We start from the raw sequence: 18,254 nt of genomic DNA, 5'->3' as shown, positions 1-18,254 counted from the left end.
TGATAATGGTTCACCTCCGCAGCCTTCGGCATCAACAGCATCCTGTACCAGAGGGGCATCTACCCCCCGGAGAGCTTCACACGGGTCACCCAGTACGACATGAGCCTGCAGCTCACCACCGACGGCAAGCTCAAGGACTACCTCACCAAGGTCGTGGCTCAACTCAAAGGTACCATACTCTGATACATCCAAGGTGGTCCTGGTCGGGTTTAATCCCAAAAGGCTCCATGATTAACGTTGTGTTGTTGTAAAAATATATCATTTTTTTTTTACTCTGCACTTTACACTTTACTACACCGCATTACTTATTATTACCACCCCCTTAGTTTGTTTTATTATTATTGTGATCTATGCTGCTACTTATTTTTATTTCCCCCCATCTTATTTGACTTTATCTTGTGATGCTGCTGCTATGTGGCTGTTAAGGAACCAAGCCTAAGAATTGTTCTCTTGTGTACTTGTACAATACAATAAAATTGATTCGGAAGTGTGGCCTCTGTTGTGTGTGTTCAGAGTGGCTGTTTGACTGCACGGTGCAGAAGCTGGTGCTCGTCATCACGTGCCTAGAGACCAACGAGGTGCTGGAGAGGTGGCAGTTCGACATCGAGTGCGACAAGTCGGCCAAGGAGATCAGGTAAGATGGATGTGGTAGACGGACTGTGATCACACTGTGTAGCGGGGCGCCCAATGCCCATTTGTTATTTGAAATGACACTCAAACATTCGGAAAGGTACTTAGGGGAACTTCATTACCAATATTGGAAGACATGTAAGAAAAAAAAAAAAAAAAAGCTTATAATTGTAAGTGGAATCTATCTTCTTCATCAGTAAAACAAATAGTTTTCACCTTTTGACCTGCTTATTTCAAAGATTACATTTAGGGCATTAAGCAGATGCTTTTATCCAATCCAACTTACAATAAGTACGTTTGTCAGAAGAAAGAGTGTATATCGGTGTCGGTACAATAAGGATGTTAATAGAACCAGAAGTGGCAAGCAATAACAATCACTAGGTTAACCCATTCCCTGTACAAAACAAAGATCGCTAGGATAAGATGCTACACGATGCTAAGTACTATCTTTAAGGATGTTGTACATACAATAAGTGCATAAAGGGCTGATTATGGTCCCATGTTCACGCAACACTAGGGGGTTACGGACTCCTTAGGTCATTTTTTTTCACAAAGTGCGGCCCGCCGAAACATTCCTGGCGTCCCGCAATGATATACAGATGTAAGTCAAAAAAAAATTGGATTTTTATTTATTTGAAAGAGAAAAGTAGACTCTCTAGCTTTCAGTTAAATCCTGTTACATTTGGTAGTTTTAATCCGCCTGCACATTACTTTGAAAGGGTGAACCTCAGTTTCGTGATTTAGACCTCACTTGACCTCACTCCCAGAGGTCCGAGGTGCAATGTTTTTTTTCACCACTGGGATGCTGACGGCGTTTCCTGCCTAATTTTTTTTCCTTTGGCGGCCCTCAGTCCAATTCTGGGTTCCTAAATTGGCCCTAAGCTGTCAAAACTTTGAGAACCCCTGCCTTAGGTCCTTGTGGACCCTCCTTGCGTCCAACGCCAGCAACCCTCCGTCGTGGCGCCGCAGCAGCCAGGATTGGTCCGCTTACTTAAACCCGACGCAGAACCATAAAGGTTTACGACTGCGTCAAAGTGTCTGCGTGGTCGTTGCGTTGTGTGAAGGTGGGACCATAATCAGCCCTTAAGAGGGGTGTAGGTGGTGTATCATACTGTAGCAGGCACAGCATGCAGATCAGTCCTACCGCCCCTGTTCCCACCATTATCGGCGTCCTCACCTGTTCTTCCTCTTCCCCCCCCCCCCCCCCCCCCCCCCACTGTCCTGTGCGCAGCGCTCCCAGGGAGAAGTCCATCAAGACCATCCAAGATGAGATCCGCTCCGTGATCCGCCAGATAACCGCCACCGTCACCTTCCTGCCCCTGCTGGAGACCGCCTGTGAGAACCTCCATCGGATTTACCCTGCAGTCTCCCACACCCGGCAGGGCTTTGTCTCCGAACTGTGTTATTCGAATATAATTAGAATATCAAAAAATAAATCCAAATTCGGATGAATATTAGGCAGCCCTTAATATTCGAACCAGTTATGGGCAGGCCAAGAGGGTAAGTCCCGACGCAGTCTATTCATAATATTGTAATGACAACGGAAGAGGCAGTGAATGAAGTATTGATTAGACAGCGATTTATTAGAAACCTAATAAACCGTTGGAACATGCAAGACCGGTAACCATAGCAACGCCGGTAAACAAACCTTGCGGAGCCCAATCCATGTCTTACTGAAGGCATTTAATGGTCGAAATATTATTAATAAATATTTGAATATTAATATTAATCAACAAACAAACTTCGAATATGATTTTTGGGCAAAAGTCAATGCCCTAACACCCGGTCCCTCTTTTTTAGGCACATAGATTTTTTAGTAAACATGAAAAAAAAATTGTATCCCTCTTTTAGAAAATTTCTGAATGGTAACGCATTTCAAAGATCGCGTCCAGGATGGCCGTGTTTTTTTTGTGACATTAGCATTAGTGTTTAAGAGGTGATATCATGCCACCAGGTGTGATTGTTGTTGTCCATTACAAGCCGTTTGAAAACAGGCCTTCCCCTGTGCCCTAGTGACATCCCAAGTGGGCGTGCCAACCTGGTGGAATGATTTCACAACTTTAATAGATGGCTGAAAATAGAAAACATGCTGCACTATATATAATTACATACGTACGGCAACACAAAACCATGTACGTGTCGGTAACCTCAAACCACCCTGTTTTCAGGTGCTTTTGACCTGTTGGTCTACACGGACAAAGACCTGATGGTGCCCGAGAAGTGGGAGGAGTCAGGGCCCCAGATCATTGACCAATCAGAGGAGGTTCGCCTTCGCTCCTTCACTACGTCCATCCATAAGGTCAACAGCATGGTAGCCTACAAGAGGACGGACTCTGCCTAACCAAACCCTCCCCCCTGTTGCTTTCCCTCCCCCTGCTCTTTTCTCACACGTTCCCCCCTCTTTATAAGCTGTTATATACTCGCTAGTCATCTACCTTTTGGAGGATGACCTCCTCGAGATACTTTTACACTGCCTTTATGTATGTCCTATCTTCATTGTCTGGGGTCTGCCCATATATTTGAATGTTGTCCTGCTACTGTCATTATTGTCTTTAAAAAATCGTAGCTTTGTCTTATTTTTGGTTTTGTGTCCCAAGATGTTCTTCTTTGAGATGTAGTGGCTGAACCAGTGCCTCAAAGTTGATGTAAATATTATAGCAATATTATATAGTCGATAAACCTGTGTTGGACTTACTTTTTTTCCTCACAAGCTTATGTTTTAGCAGGTGGCTTTTTGTGGTTTACTTTTTCTGTCTAATAAAGGTAGTTTATTCCTTCAGTCGCGATTTATTCTTCAATGGGTGATTCGGTTGTAGTAATTCGCCTGACCAAAAGAGGGCAGCAAATCACAAAAATGAATGGCTGTACGTTTATGACGTTGACGTTACTAGAACGATCAGTGGCGACTGGTCATAAGGGGCAAGTGGGACTCGGCCCCACCTACTCTCAAAAGAAAAAAAGAAAATATATATATATAAAAAATCTCCCCAGAAAGTACTATAAAATAATACGTTTGGATAATAATTTTGCTTCTTCTGGCTGAGTTCGTCTGGAGGGGCAAGAGGGGCTCTAGCCCCACCAGCCCTTCATGAGGAGCTTTCAGACACTATGGTTCAGGTTCCCTGCTCAGAACCAGGGTTCAAGAGGTGCCTTAATGGATACATCTTATTTCTCTATCATGTGAATTGTAAAGTCAAGTATAACCTCCAAGCATGCTCTGTTAAGTGTCTTGGTGGTGAAGCGGTCTGGGCTGTCGGTTAACGCTCTGTAGACTCAGGTTCGAGTCCACGCACGCACGGGTAATAAGCATGATGAGCTTTCAGACACTACGTAGGTTCAGGTGCCCTGCTTAGAACCAGGGTTCAAGAGGTACAATACTCGATACATCTTATTTCTCTATCATGTGAATGGTAAAGTCAAGTATAACCTCCAAACACATTCTGATAAGCATCTTGGTGGTGAAGTGGTCAGGGCTGGTGGTTAACGGCTAGTTAACGCTCTGTAGACTCAGGTTTGAGTCCCCGCATGCACGCACGGCTAATAAGTATGTTGAGCATTCAGACACTATGGTTCAGGTTCCTGGATCCGAACCGGGGTTCAAGAGGTACATTAATGAATACATCTTATTTCTCTATCATGTGAATGGTAAAGTCAAGTATAACCTCCAAACATGTTCTGGTAAGCGTCTTGGTGGTGCAGCGGTCAGGGCTGGTGGTTAACGGTTAGTTAACGCTCTGTAGACTAAGGTTCGAGTCCCCGCTCACACAGCCACCAGAGTTACCTTGGTGGCTGTAAAGTCAAGTATGACCTTTGGAAAAGGTAAGCCACCAAGGTACCTTGGTGGCTGTAAAGTCAACTATGACCACCACCAAGGCGTCTTGGTGGTGAAGCGGTCAGGGCTGTCGGTTAACGCTCTGTAGACTCAGGTTTGAGTCCCCGCATGCACGCATGGCTAATAAGAATGTTGAGCATTCAGACACTATGAGACACACACACGGCCACCAGAGGTACGTTAATGGATACATCTTATTTCTCAATCATGTGAATGGTAAAGTCAAGTATAACCTCCAAACACGTACTGGTAAGCGTCTTGGTGGTGCAGCGGTCAGGGCTGATGGTTAACTGTTAGTTAATGCTCTGTAGACTCAGGTTCGAGTCCCCGCTCACCCGGCCACCAAGAAGGGAGTACCCCCAAACGGTCCCCAACGTGCCAGAACCCCACCCCCTCCTCTGGGGCGGGTGGGGTTCCACGGGTAAGGACTAAAGGGGGTCTTGCTACTTGCGGTAAGGACTTAAGGGGTCCTTACCCCCACCGGGTAAGGACTATCATGTGAATGGTAAAGTCAAGTATAAGGGGGTCTTGCTACTTTTTTGAATGACCCTTTGAAAGTTTCACTGTGATGAAACTTTACAGGGGCATTCAAAAATGCCTCAAGACCCCTTGAGTCTTTACCCCCGTAGCAAGACCCCTTGAAAAAAAAACACAAAAAACACTTTTTTAAAAGAAACCTTTTTTTTTAAAAAAAAAACAGATTTTTCAAAAAAATAAAAACCTTTAAAAAAAAAATTCAGACATTTTTTCAAAAAAAACAACCATAAAACCATTTTTTTCAAAAAAGAAAACACCTTCCCCCCAAAAAGCACTTTTTTCCAAAAAAACAACAAAATAACACCAAAAAAAAAAAATATATAACTTTTAAAAAGTTTCATCAAAGGGTAACTTTCAAAAAGAAAAAAAAGTTTGAAAAACAACCTTTTTAAAAAAAAAACCCACAAAAAAACCCTTTTTTTTTTAAAAATAAACAACTTTTTTTTTAAAAAACACTTAAAAAAAAACACTTTTTAAAAGTGTTTTTTTTTTAAAAAACTCATTTTTTAAAAAACACAAAAAACATTTTTTCAAAAAACCCCCACAAAAAGCACTCTTTTTTTTATAAGAAAACATTTTTTAAAAAACCCCCCACAAAAAAACCCTTTTTTTAAAAAAAACCACAAAAAAACCCTTTTTTTAAAAAAATAAACAACTTTTTTTTTAAAAAACACAAAAAACATTTTTTCAAAAAACCCCCACAAAAAGCACTCTTTTTTTTAAAAGAAAACATTTTTTAAAAAAAAACCCACAAAAAAACTCATTTTTTAAAAAACACAAAAAACATTTTTTAAAAAAAACCCCACAAAAAGCACTCTTTTTTTTAAAAGAAAACATTTTTTAAAAAAAAACCCACAAAAAAACCCTTTTTAAAAAAAACCCCACCAAAAAACCCTTTTTAAAAAAAAAACCACAAAAAAACTCATTTTTTAAAAAACACAAAAAACATTTTTTAAAAAAAAAACCACAAAAAACCCTTTTTTAAAAAAACCCCACAAAAAAACCCTTTTTTTTTAAAAATAAACAACTTTTTTTTTAAAAAACACAAAAAACTTTTTTTCAAAAAAAAACCACAAAAAGCACTCTTTTTTTTAAAAGAAAACATTTTTTAAAAAAAACCCACAAAAAAACCCTTTTTTTAAAAAAATAAACAACTTTTTTTTAAAAAAACACAAAAAACATTTTTTCAAAAAACCCCCACAAAAAGCACTCTTTTTTTTAAAAGAAAACATTTTTAAAAAAAAAAACCACAAAAAAACCCTTTTTTAAAAAAAACCCACAAAAAAACTCATTTTTTAAAAAACACAAAAAACATTTTTTCAAAAAACCCCCACAAAAAGCACTCTTTTTTTTAAAAGAAAACATTTTTTAAAAAAAACCCCACAATAAAACCCTTTTTTAAAAATAACACCATTTTTTTTAATTAAAAAACACATTTAAAAAAAATATATAAATATATCTTTTAAAAAGTATCATCAAAAAAGGGAAACTTTTAAAAAGTAAAAATTATAATGGGAAAAGTAAAATAGTAGTCCTTGCCACAAGTAGCAAGACCCCTTTAGTCCTTACCACAAGTAGCAAGACCCCTTTAGTCCTTACCCCCCCCCACCCCCCCCGGAGATGGGGCGGTGGGGTTCTGGGATACGCGCCAACGTGGAGGAGCCGACCTTGGTGTATTCTTATCTCGGTGGCCGTGTGAGCGGGGACTCGAACCTTAGTCTACAGGGCGTTAACTAACCGTTAACCATCAGCCCTGACCGCTGCACCACCAAGACTCTGCCTCTAATATGTGTTTGGAGGATATACTTGACTTTACCATTCACATGATAGAGAAATAAGATGCATCCATTACTATACCTCTTGAACCCCGGTTCAGATCCGAGAACCTGAACCATAGTGACGGAATGCTCAACATTCTTATTAGCCGTGCGTGCATGCGGGGACTCAAACCAGAGTCTTCAGAGCTTTAACCGACAGCCCTGACCGCTGCACCACCAAGACACTTACCAGATCAGGTTTGGAGGTTATACTTGACTTTACCATTCACATGATAGAGAAATAAGATGCATCCATTATGGTACCACCAGTGGCCGTTTGAGCAGGGACTCGAACCAGAGTCTACCGAGCTTTACCCGAGAGCCCTGACCACTTCACCACCAAGACGCTTTCCAGAATGTGTTTGGAGGTTATACTTGACTTTACCATTCATATGATTGAGAAATAAGTTGTATCCATTAAGGTACCTCTGGTGGCTGCGTGAGCGGGGACTTGAACCTTAGCAGACAGAGCGTTAACCTACAGCCCTGCCCGCTTCACCACCCAGACGCTTACCAGTACGTGTTTGGAGGTTATACTTGACTTTACCATTCACATGATTGAGAAATAAGATGTATCCATTTACGTACCTCTGGTGGCCCTGTGAGCGGGGACTCAAACCTTCGTCTACAGAGCATTAAACCACTGCCTCTGACCGCTTCACCACCAAGACGCTATCCAGACCGTGCTTGGAGGTTATACTTGACTTTACCATTCACATGATAGAGAAATAAGACATATCCATTAAGGTACCTCTTGTTGCCGTGTGAGCAGGGACTCGAACCAGAGACTACAGAACATTAACCAACAGCCCTGACCGCTGCACCAAATTCCTTTGAAGGTCTAGGAAGGCCTATATTCTATCTCCAGCCATTTCACATCAAGTGTCACATGTGTTGCGCTGTGAATGAAATTCCGCAGAAATTCTAGATCATATAAAACAATGACAGAAATCCTATTTGAACTGGTCTTTCATTATAAACATCACATGTCCCAGAAACAGTAGCAAAATCAAAGTGGAAAAACATCTATGATATCACAGGGAAATAAATGTTTCTACTTCAATGCATATCTTGTTCAAAGATTTGTGATTTGAGGGATTATCCTAGGTGTCATCCAACTCATTGGCTTCCTTCCATCCAACTTTATCGGATTAGCAATTGACTCCGACTGATCTCTTCGGTTTTACAGTAGGCAACAGAAATCTAAAATAAGATTGATCTCATTCGTAACAAATGTACTGTTTCATGTCCTGTTTCATCTGCTGTTGAAGACTTCCATCATTGGTTCGACCCGTTGTTAAATTCATCAGACTTATCCCGTTCACCGGTTCGTCAGGGCCCATGAGATTGGTCTCGATAATGTTGTGTCCTTTCCTCTGTTTTTTGTTGAATTCGGCGAAACGGCTTTACATCTGAATAGTAATATGAGAAAAGAAGGTCAGGTTATGCAAAGGACTACAATGACGAGCATCAAAACAGACTACAGAGGCAAAAGTACAAGAAAGCAAGACATCGGCGATCACAACTGACTCAAAAACACACCCTCTCAGCACTATAACAACGCGTGTGAATGTTGTCACCAATTACATTTTTCCATCACAGTATGCTTGGTACCTTGCCATGGAGGCACCGTTTGACTTCACTGTTGTAGGTAGGCATTACATCAAATGAAAAAAGAGCTGACGATTGAAACGATACGTTTAAAATAAGAATTGGATTTTTGACATATGTAAGGTTACAACATAAAAAAAATCATACTTGTATACATATTTTATCATTGTCAATTCTTGGAATATCCCCTTACTTTAGAAAGACATGCCTGTCCTCAGAAAATGGGGGTGCACAGTACTGCTTGAGAACTTCCACCTGGATGGGTATGTTTTTGTTTATTTCAAATATGAATATATACCTCAACCCCAATGTTAACAAAATATGTATAATTCCTACAATCATTTCTCTTTATTTATACAGGCACAGCAGAAGGTTCCCACACTTCATGGAGGAGGCCAAACAAATGGCGGCTGGACTACTTCCACCAGTCTTCAGACTGAAGCGAAAAAGAGAAGTGAATGACGTTTCCAGTGAAATAATATATTGTATAGGCTTAATATTGATTTGACTGTTTGCTTCTTTTGACAGTGAGTTGGAGCTGATGGCAGTCGGCATGAAGAAGCTATATCTTTAAGCTTCTGTAGATTATTTGTTACATAAATTGTGAGGAAACTTTGGTGTGGTTATTCTTCAATGTATATTGATATCAAATTATGATGATATACTTTACAAAAAATTTAATTTGATTCTATTAGACATATTAAAACAATTACTTCATTCTAATTACTTAATTCTAATGGTCAAATACTTAATGAGTAAAGTGTATAATACACAATTCTATTAAATAATTGTCTACACACTAAATCAGTTTATTAGTCTCAATAACGTTAAAAAAATTAAGCTATAAAAAACCTTACTGACGTGTCATAATATTGTTTTATTCTAATTTTTGGGTCTAATAAGTTTAATAACACAAAGAAAAAATCCTGAGGTATGTCTGAACAACGTTAAACCTTTAAATGGTTACTGACGTGTCTAAATATTTTTTTATTTCTATGTTATGTTAATTCAAGCGATAAATACATTTTTTTATCGGAGGTAACTTCCGTCCAGCCACAGTACTTCCGTCCCGCCTGGGTGTTCTGTCACGCCAGGGTGTTGTTCTCTGGGGCTGCAGCTGGATACTGTTGCCTTGTCGTGGTGGCGAGGGGGCTTTATACCAAGACGGGCCATTCCGAATCTTTTCTTTCACAGCTATTTTCTTTGATTTCTCCTCCAGGACACTGCTTAGGCCTATGGGAGGTGTACTCCATGGTAAAATTATATTGGGTTTTTATAGTAGCTCTTACAGCTGTTTGCAGTATGCACAAATTATGTTACTATGAATATAATTAAGTAGGATTTATAACAAGTATTTTAATTCAGTTTTCTTAGTGTCATTTCAGAAATAATGTAATGTATTAACCTAATGTTAAAAATATTTGTCTTATATTTGAAGAAGAGTTGGGGTCAAAATAATTAAAAACAATGCCTACTTTTATTTTCGAATCATCAGGCACACGAGTTTACATTCCCAGAGAAAGTAAAAGTTCCAATTCCAAAATGCCGCCAGGGTTTGTTGATATCTGAGCATGTGTTTAGCGAAGAAGACAGTACAAATATATGAAAGGTGTGAGGGAAGGCTCTGTAGCTAATGTAAGTTAATGTAAATATGTAAAATGTAAAAACTGTTTATTGTGAGTATCGAGTACAACATGTTGTGTAGGAAAAAACAGGTAACGGTTACAGATATTAGTGAAATAACTAAGATGAGCTACGAAATTACAGATGCCTAAACCACCGCCGTCTGTAGTGTTGAATAAAGATGCCAAGTTTTTTTTCTTCGAATTAATTAATTTCTCAATTGACAAAACAATTATGGGGACACTGACTCGGCAGAAGGCAGTGTGATGGTCCATTGATAGGTCACATGTTCTTTTACGTTCTTATCGCAGAGTTTGATTTGTCTAACTCTGTCACTTATTGGATACTTGTCCATTAGGTTTTGGCTAATTAGAAAATGTGTTGAACGGGCTCTCAACCTTTTATTTAAAGAATGAAGACGGTGGTTAAGTGATTGACAGTTGTCAATCGATAATCAACAGAGTACTGATGATGGGTTGTATTATTATCTTAGTATCTGAATTCTGAGTTTTGACTTATGAAATGGTACCTTGGTGGCAAGCATTCTTTCAAGAGGAGGCAGTGGAAGATTCTAGGCCCACTTCAATTACAGACCTAGTCTTTGGCCGTTGACATTTTGCAACAACAAAACAAAACATAATACAATTTAAAAACCAATCATACAGTATATTTCTTGGGGGTTGCTAACAATGTTTGTCCTAAACAAACTCAGAGCCAGGAATTAATTGATAACCTGCAATTCCTTTCAAGACTCGGGTGTTCGTAACGAGGATGCCCTTAGAATAGCAGAAAATAATAAATATATATCAAAGAAAAATAAATACGTATTATTGAAGAATAATGTGAACATTATAAAAGAGCCAAACTGTTAGGTGTGCTTATGTTGAGTAACCATTTACCAAACTAAAACCTCAGGGATGGCACCAGAGATAACTGAAACAGATCTTCTGATTGGCTGAAATTGGTGCCGGGTGATGTTAACGTGGATTGTCACACGGTCTCCTGCCCCATTTCTTTGTTACGTTTGAGCCGCGTAACAGTGATGTCATCTACCAAATCAGCAGGCAGTCATTTCAGGCAGTAAAAATTGCGCTTTTCCTGTGGTTCAATCTCAGCGTGTGGTTGGCATTCAAGTTGTTAACCAAAGCCCTTTGAACCTTTAGATATGTCATGAAACTGTTTCACTGTGTACATTAGAAGCCCAGTCACTCACTGTTAGTGGTTCTAGAGATTCTGGGTACATATTGGTTCTGGAGCTCTGCTACTGCTTCTTCTGGAATATTCTGTAGTCCTATTGCGTGATGACCTTGTCTTGGTAAAAGTGTTTAAAATCTGTCATGAGTTTGTAAGTCAACTTTGTGCAAAAAATGTAAAAACAAAAACAAAACAATATATTTTTTTTGTTAATAACAAATGCTGCAGTAATAAATATAGCTTTAGTGCTGACATTGTCTCTGGCGATTGACAGCGAGTTGAAAACTATGACAAGTGGTGGTTGAGGGGGAGTGGTTTGGGTCTGGGGGCGGGGTTAACGCTTCTCATTCCAGGCCGTTGACTCCGCCCTTCTCGCACTGCTCCGCCAAGCGCTTCCAACGCTGCCTGTTCTGCTGACAGCCGTCCAGCAGAGGGGAACAGTGCTCCGACATACCGGCCAGCGTCTGGACAAGGAGGTCAGAGACAGAAAGAGACAGAGGAGAGCGAGAGAAAGAAAGATGGAGGAGAGCGAGAGACATAGACAGACAGAGGAGAGCGAGAGACACAGAAAGAGACAGAGGAGGGCGAGAGACAGAGACAGGAGGGCGAGAGGCAGAAAGGTGGAGGAGAGCGAGTGACACAGACAGAGACAGAGGAGAGTGAGAGACAGAGGAGAGTGAGAGACACAGAGACAGTAGAGTGAGAGAAAGAGACAGAGGAGAATGAGAGACACAGACAGAGACAGAGGAGAGTGAGAGACAGAGACAGGAGAGTGAGAGACAGAGGAGAGCGAGAGACAGGAAGATGGAGGAGAGCGATAGACAAAGACAGACAGAGGAGAGCGAGAGACACAAAAAGAGACAGAGGAGGGCGAGAGACAGAGACAGGAGGGCGAGAGGCAGAAAGATGGAGGAGAGCGAGTGACACAGACAGAGGAGAGTGAGAGACAGAGGAGAGTGTGAGACACAGAGACAGTAGAGTGAGAGAAAGAGACAGAGGAGAATGAGAGACACAGACAGAGACAGAGGAGAGTGAGAGACAGAGACAGGAGAGTGAGACAGAGGAGAGTGAGAGACACAGACAGAGACAGAGGAGAGTGAGAGACAGAGGAGAGTGAGAGACACAGACAGAGGAGAGCGAGAGACACAGACAGACCGAGGAGGGCGAGAGACAGACAGAGACAGAAGAGAACGAGATAAGAGTTAACTTCTACCTTCAAAGAGTGTCAGAGAATATAAACCAAAACGGTTGTTAACGTGAAATAAATAAATTATGTAGTATTATTTATTATATATAATTATTAAAATATAATTTGTGTAATTATTTTTATTATTAAAGAGTTGCCCAACACAACAAAAGTAAACTTTAAGGGCCGAAAACAATGGTTATGAATATGATGTTTCTGCTTGGCTCCAAATGATGGAAGGGTAATCACATTCATTTGTTAGTATTCCAAGTGATCATTCATCACGTTATTCCAACTGAAAAAACTCATCACGGTATTTCAAGTGACATCACTCATCAGTGCCTTTCAAATGACTTCGTAATGATAAAATGCGTGCGTGGAACACAACACCGGCATACCTCGTACAACTGTGTGCAGATAGCGTCTATGAAGGAAACCTGCATGCTGGGGATCTTATCTCTCTTCTCACGGTTCATCAGGTCCTGAGAGCAGCAGCAGTGGGAAGAACGAAGGACGGGTGAAATAAGATACAGCTGCTCAGGTGTTCTTGACATTTTGTGGCTCTATGGCTGTGATCTTTCCATGATTCGATATGCTTTACGCCAAAAACTTCTTATGACGTATTAACCTTTGTATAAACAGAATGGGTCATAACATGTAACATTTCGGTGCTAATGGAATGAATAAATACCAATGTAAGCCGTGATATTGTGGTCATTCCAATATCCGCATACTAAAGCTTGATAGTAGAATGTAACATTGGAGAACAAATGGGATCAGGAGCCAACACGATTGCTGCAATGAGGTTCAGCATGTCACGGTACTACTTATTATTATATCTTGTGTTGTTGCTGCTATGTGGCTGTTGAGGAACCAAGCCTAAGACGTTTACTCTTGTGTACTTTAAAGATTTAATAATATAAACTCTGAATCTGAATCTCATGGAACATTCTGGGAAGGTGTTCGACGTACGATGGGCTCGATGTTGAGCTCCTTTCTCTCCTTGTCTCCTTGCTCGAAGAACTCTGTGGCCACCAGCTCAGCGATCTGTAAGAACGTACAGGAGGAAAGGTCAATCTCAGAGCACGATTCCCACGCAGACCACTGACCGACCCAATATGTCCGATGGATTTGTTTACAAATAACAAGATCATCTAACCCTATTTTGAACAGTGGCCAGCTAGCGGTCGCTCTGAAGAATACAATAGAAAAGGTTCAACTGATATAGTGATTGTTGTTATCTTAACAGGGGGAAAAACACATTAAACAAATCCCTGTTCTGTACAAGAACGTCTGTCGTTATTAGAGGAGGAAGGAAGGAAGGAAGCCTCGGTTATTTTGACAGTTACTCTTGCTCTCTGAACCCAGGGGGGGGACCATCAAGAGACGTTACAAGACAAATGATACCAGAGGACAGGAAGGAGAAAGCAGTGGGAGTAAGGCAGCAAAGTGACCAAAACACAGGTGACTCTTGGATGGGGGGGTGGAGCGGAGAGAGGACAGAGAGGGAGAGGGGGGAGACGAATAAAAGACAAACGACAGGGAAGCGAGCGAGACAGAGTGAGTCAGAGGAGTGGAATCCATCGAAAATCAACAACGAAAATGAACGAGAGAGCGAAGGAAAAAACACGCAGAACACAGCTTTACAAAGGAAACTTGGGAAACAGAGATGTGAAAGAGATATGAACCAGTCGGAACTGGAGCGGCCCCCGCCATGTTAATAGCTAAGCTAATGGTCTCAGCCTGCGAATAAAATGTGACCTACTGCTGGGAGGAGGGCCAATCAGCATCAGGTTCAGAGAGAGTGTGTGTGTGTGATTATTTGTGTGTGTGTGCGTGTGTGTGTTCACTCCAGACAACCTGCAACTGGCTCGTTGATTGGCAATGTGTAATCAACGACTGAAGCACAGCAGGAAGCACAGCAGACAGAGAGAGGGATGGAAAATGAGGGGAGAGGAGGAGACGACGAGAGAGGGGGAGACAGAGGATGAGAGAGACAGGGAGATAACAGTCTCAACGGGGTTGGTTGCAGTCACGCAGGGCTGTGTGTTTTGGTGCATCTCTGTGTGTGTGTGTGTGTGTGTGTGTGTGTGTGTGTGTGTGTGTGTGTGTGTGTGTGTGTGTGTGTGTGTGTGTGTGTGTGTTTTGTTCTAGAAGGTGTCATCTGAGGACCGTGGGGCACAGCTGTTTGAATTATAACGAGCACTCGGTGATCCACACACACACACAAAAACACACACAAAAACACACACACGGCGCGGCTGTCCCAGCACAGTGTGCACTGGGTTGGGAGGTCCTCATTAGGTCAGGAGAGGATAACAATGGGTGTCTGGGGAAGAACTGCACGCAAGACAGAGGGAACAGCATTACAGTGGGGAACAGATGGAGAGAGGGCTGGAGAGAAAGAGAGAGAGACAGAGAGACAGAGAGACAGAGAGAGAGAGAGAGAGAGAGAGAGAGAGAGAGAGACAGAGAGAGAGAGAGAGAGAGAGAGAGAGAGACAGAGAGAGACAGAGAGAGACAGAGAGAGAGACAGAGACAGAGACAGAGACAGAGAGGCAAGGTGAATAAAGAAAATAAATATGAAAATAAAAGGAGCGATAGAGAGAGGCAAGGAGAATACAGAAGAGAGGGATGAAGAAAGATAGAGAGACAAAGTGAATGCAGAAGAGACGAATGAAGAGTGAGAGAGCGAGAGAGAGAGAGAGACGGAGCGAGATGCAAGGCGATGCTAGATGAGGCAAGGAAAAGAGACAGACGAGGGAAGATACAGGGTAACGTGTTTTGCGAGTGAGTGTAGTCTACAGAGTTACACAAGAAAGTATCCTTTTATGAAAAAGGCCACAACGTACAACGCATCACACAATGGAAACCTTCTGAAAAAAAACACAAATAGAGAAACCGCTGGTGTACTGAAGACCGGCCCCAAAAAGTAAATTAAGTGGTCTAAAACAATACGATTGTAAAAGTTAATTTCCTCTGTCGCCTTTATACATAGCGACTTATAAGACACAACAGTTGTGTAGCATCTTATCCTGGCTATCTTTGTTGCATACGGGGAATGGGTAAACCAAGCGATTGTTGGTTAGATTATTGGTTTTATGAACATCCTTACTGTAATGACAGCGATATATTGTTTCACCTCCTCTGACAAATGTACTTACTGTAAGACGCTTTAGATAAAAGCGTCTGCTAAAATGCCCTAAATGTAAATGGAAATGTTAATAACAGAGGCTGTAAAACGTGTAAGGCTTGATAGAAAGGGACCACCGTCAACTGTGACACTAAAGTACTAGTGCTCAAATACGAGTATGATTCCTCTTCCTACCCTCTTCTGCACGGGCCAGGGCTTGGTGATGGCGGAGATGTCACACGCAGTCATCAGCATTGACCTGTAGGGGGGATCCAAACCAGCACACAGTGCCGGGCCACTTAGTTTGTCTCTCCACCTTACCTTTGGAAGTACTGTGGTGTGCGTCGGTTGTACAAGTAAATTATCGTCTCCTTTAAAAGAATGCAGTTAAGACTAGAGATACATAATGCTTGCTTATGTTTATTTATTTTTTCCACAATGTCTTGTTTTTTTAAAAAATGTATGATGACTATATGCTATGTAAGGTGACCTTGGGTGTCTTGAAAGGCGCCTCTAAATTAAATGTATTATTATTATTATAATCATATCCATACACAGTGTCAGGTAACCTTATATCACAAGTATAACTTTTTTCATGTAACTTATCATGGGATGAAGTCCTTAAAAAAACAGTCAATCAATGTATTATATTAATAGTAATAATAATAATAATAATAATAAGTTCTTAATTTAAATATAAATATTTTCAGCCTAACATGAGGTTAACATTCGATACTTGTGCATGTGCTTGTTTGAATGCATATGTGTGTGTGTGTCTCACCTCAGCAGGTCTCTGTGGTCCTCGTCCTCCCAGACAAACTGACTGTTCTTTGTCAGCTCAAAGAATTCCCCTCTCCTCCTGGTGGCACACACACACACACACACACACACACACACACACACACACACACACACACACACACACACACACACACACACACACACACACACACACACACACACACACACACACACACACACACACATTAAAATACCAGTTAAACCGATAAAGTCAAAACCAAAAAATGGATTCCGTTATGTGAGCAAAAACAATTCAATGACTTTTTCCCCAGTTCATCGTGTTTTTCATGCATTCATTTATCCTTAGTATACTCTTAGTATTCATTCATACCCGTTCTCATGTGCTTTGCAGACATCAGCCAGCACTGTCACCATTTGCTTCATGCTAATAGCGGCTACATAGCCAGGTGCTTCACTGCCAGAACAAGCAAATGCCACCTCCAGCTCTCTGGGTCTGAATTCTCCCCATCTAGCTTTGAGTGGTTACGATACCACATCTTCACCCAACCCCACACTCTCTCCCTCTATTACTAGTCTCTCTGGCTCCCCCTCTCTTCCCTGTCTCTCTCTGACTCTGTTTCTCTCCCATCTTCTCTATCTCTTCCTATTTTCCTAGTATCTCTTACTCCACCTCCCTCCCTCTATCTATCTCTCCCTCCCTCTCTCCTCCCCCCACCATTTGGTGTGTTTAGAGAGAGAGAGAGGGAGAGAGAGAGAGAGAGAGAGAGAGAGAGAGAGCGAGAGCGAGAGCGAGAGCGAGAGAGAGAGAGAGCGAGAGCGAGAGAGAGAGAGAGCGAGAGCGAGAGAGAGAGAGACTTCCAGCTGGGTGTGACAGGTAGGGGCACCTACTTCATGTACACAGCCAGATCGGTGGCCAGAATAGCCCTCTCGATCATCTTGAGAGTGGCCTTGTACCCCTCCAGGGACAGGCCACTCAGGATCTGGTTCCCCTGGGAGAGGAGACGGAAGGAAGAGAGGGATATGCAAAGGAGGGGGAATAGGATAGAATGAGATGCAGACGGGATGATGAGTTCGAGAGTTAGTATACATTTACACATGCATTTTGGGAACAGGGCCTCAGTAATGCAAACCCCATCTCCTTGCCTGTGTGTGTGTGTGTGTGTGTGTGTGTGTGTGTGTGTGTGTGTGTGTGTGTGTGTGTGTGTGTGTGTGTGTGTGTGTGTGTGTGTGTGTGTGTGTGTGTGTGTGTGTGTGTGTGTGTGTGTGTGTGTCTCCAGTCCAATGGTTCCCAGTAACTGTTATCTCCAGTGTAGTCATAAAGATGGTCCTGGCCTGGAGTTTACCTCTGTTTTATTGTCCACTCCACTCCCATATTATCTGGACAGCTCTGCAATAGACCAGCAACAGTGTTTGTGTGTGTCTGTGTATATATATATATATATATATATATATATATATATATATATACACATGTGTGTGTATGTGTGTGTTTGTGTATGTCTATGCGTGTGTGCACAATTCGCATACATCTTTGTGTGCTGGGGTTTAGTGTGTGGCTGTGTTTTTGTTCGGTGTGAGTTTGTGTATGTTTCCAATGTGTGTGTGCGTGCAATTCATCTGTGTCTGGTATGTCTTTATGTGTTGTGTTTTGAGTGTGTGTGTGTGTGGGGGGTATTTCTTTGTGTATTTGTTCTGTATGTGTTTGTGTGTTTTTATTCTGTGTGTGTTTCTGTAGGTTTTCAGTGTGTGTGTGTGTGTGTGTGCTTACTGGACTGTTCAGGATCATCAGACATTGGTCAAAGTGATGGTGCTCCATGGTGGAGTGGCAGTAGAGGTGAGCCAGGGGGTGGGCACTCCTGCACACACACACACACACACACACACACACACACACACACACACACACACACACACACACACACACACACA

At 41.6% G+C, this 18,254-nt stretch overlaps 2 protein-coding genes across 4 annotated transcripts in view; one reads left to right on the top strand and one right to left on the bottom strand.

Annotated features, from left to right (window-relative positions):
* mad2l1 (MAD2 mitotic arrest deficient-like 1 (yeast)) overlaps window positions 1-3,427 on the top strand; it is a 3,645-nt gene extending 218 nt beyond the window's left edge. The window contains exons 2-5 of the mRNA XM_056576210.1: window positions 23-169; window positions 514-634; window positions 1,862-1,965; window positions 2,799-3,427. Of these exons, the coding sequence (XP_056432185.1) occupies window positions 23-169; window positions 514-634; window positions 1,862-1,965; window positions 2,799-2,971 (545 nt within the window). The 3' untranslated portion in view covers window positions 2,972-3,427. The remainder of the gene's footprint in view (window positions 1-22; window positions 170-513; window positions 635-1,861; window positions 1,966-2,798) is intronic.
* Window positions 3,428-7,375: 3,948 nt separating this feature from the next.
* Window positions 7,376-18,254, bottom strand: part of pde5ab (phosphodiesterase 5A, cGMP-specific, b) — a 57,874-nt gene continuing 46,995 nt past the window's right edge. For all 3 annotated transcript variants that reach the window (XM_056576059.1, XM_056576057.1, XM_056576058.1), the window contains exons 16-22: window positions 18,094-18,181; window positions 17,214-17,314; window positions 16,345-16,422; window positions 15,759-15,822; window positions 13,403-13,477; window positions 12,829-12,912; window positions 7,376-11,708 (exon numbers count right to left, since the gene is read on the bottom strand). In XM_056576059.1, coding sequence (XP_056432034.1) covers window positions 11,589-11,708; window positions 12,829-12,912; window positions 13,403-13,477; window positions 15,759-15,822; window positions 16,345-16,422; window positions 17,214-17,314; window positions 18,094-18,181 — 610 coding nt within the window. In that variant the 3' untranslated portion in view covers window positions 7,376-11,588. The remainder of the gene's footprint in view (window positions 11,709-12,828; window positions 12,913-13,402; window positions 13,478-15,758; window positions 15,823-16,344; window positions 16,423-17,213; window positions 17,315-18,093; window positions 18,182-18,254) is intronic.

The sequence above is a fragment of the Gadus chalcogrammus genome, chromosome 17, assembly GCF_026213295.1.
Source record: "Gadus chalcogrammus isolate NIFS_2021 chromosome 17, NIFS_Gcha_1.0, whole genome shotgun sequence".
NCBI classification, from domain to species: Eukaryota; Metazoa; Chordata; class Actinopteri; order Gadiformes; family Gadidae; genus Gadus; species Gadus chalcogrammus.
Note: the sequence above shows the minus strand (reverse complement) of the source record. Positions and strands in the feature narration are given on the sequence as shown.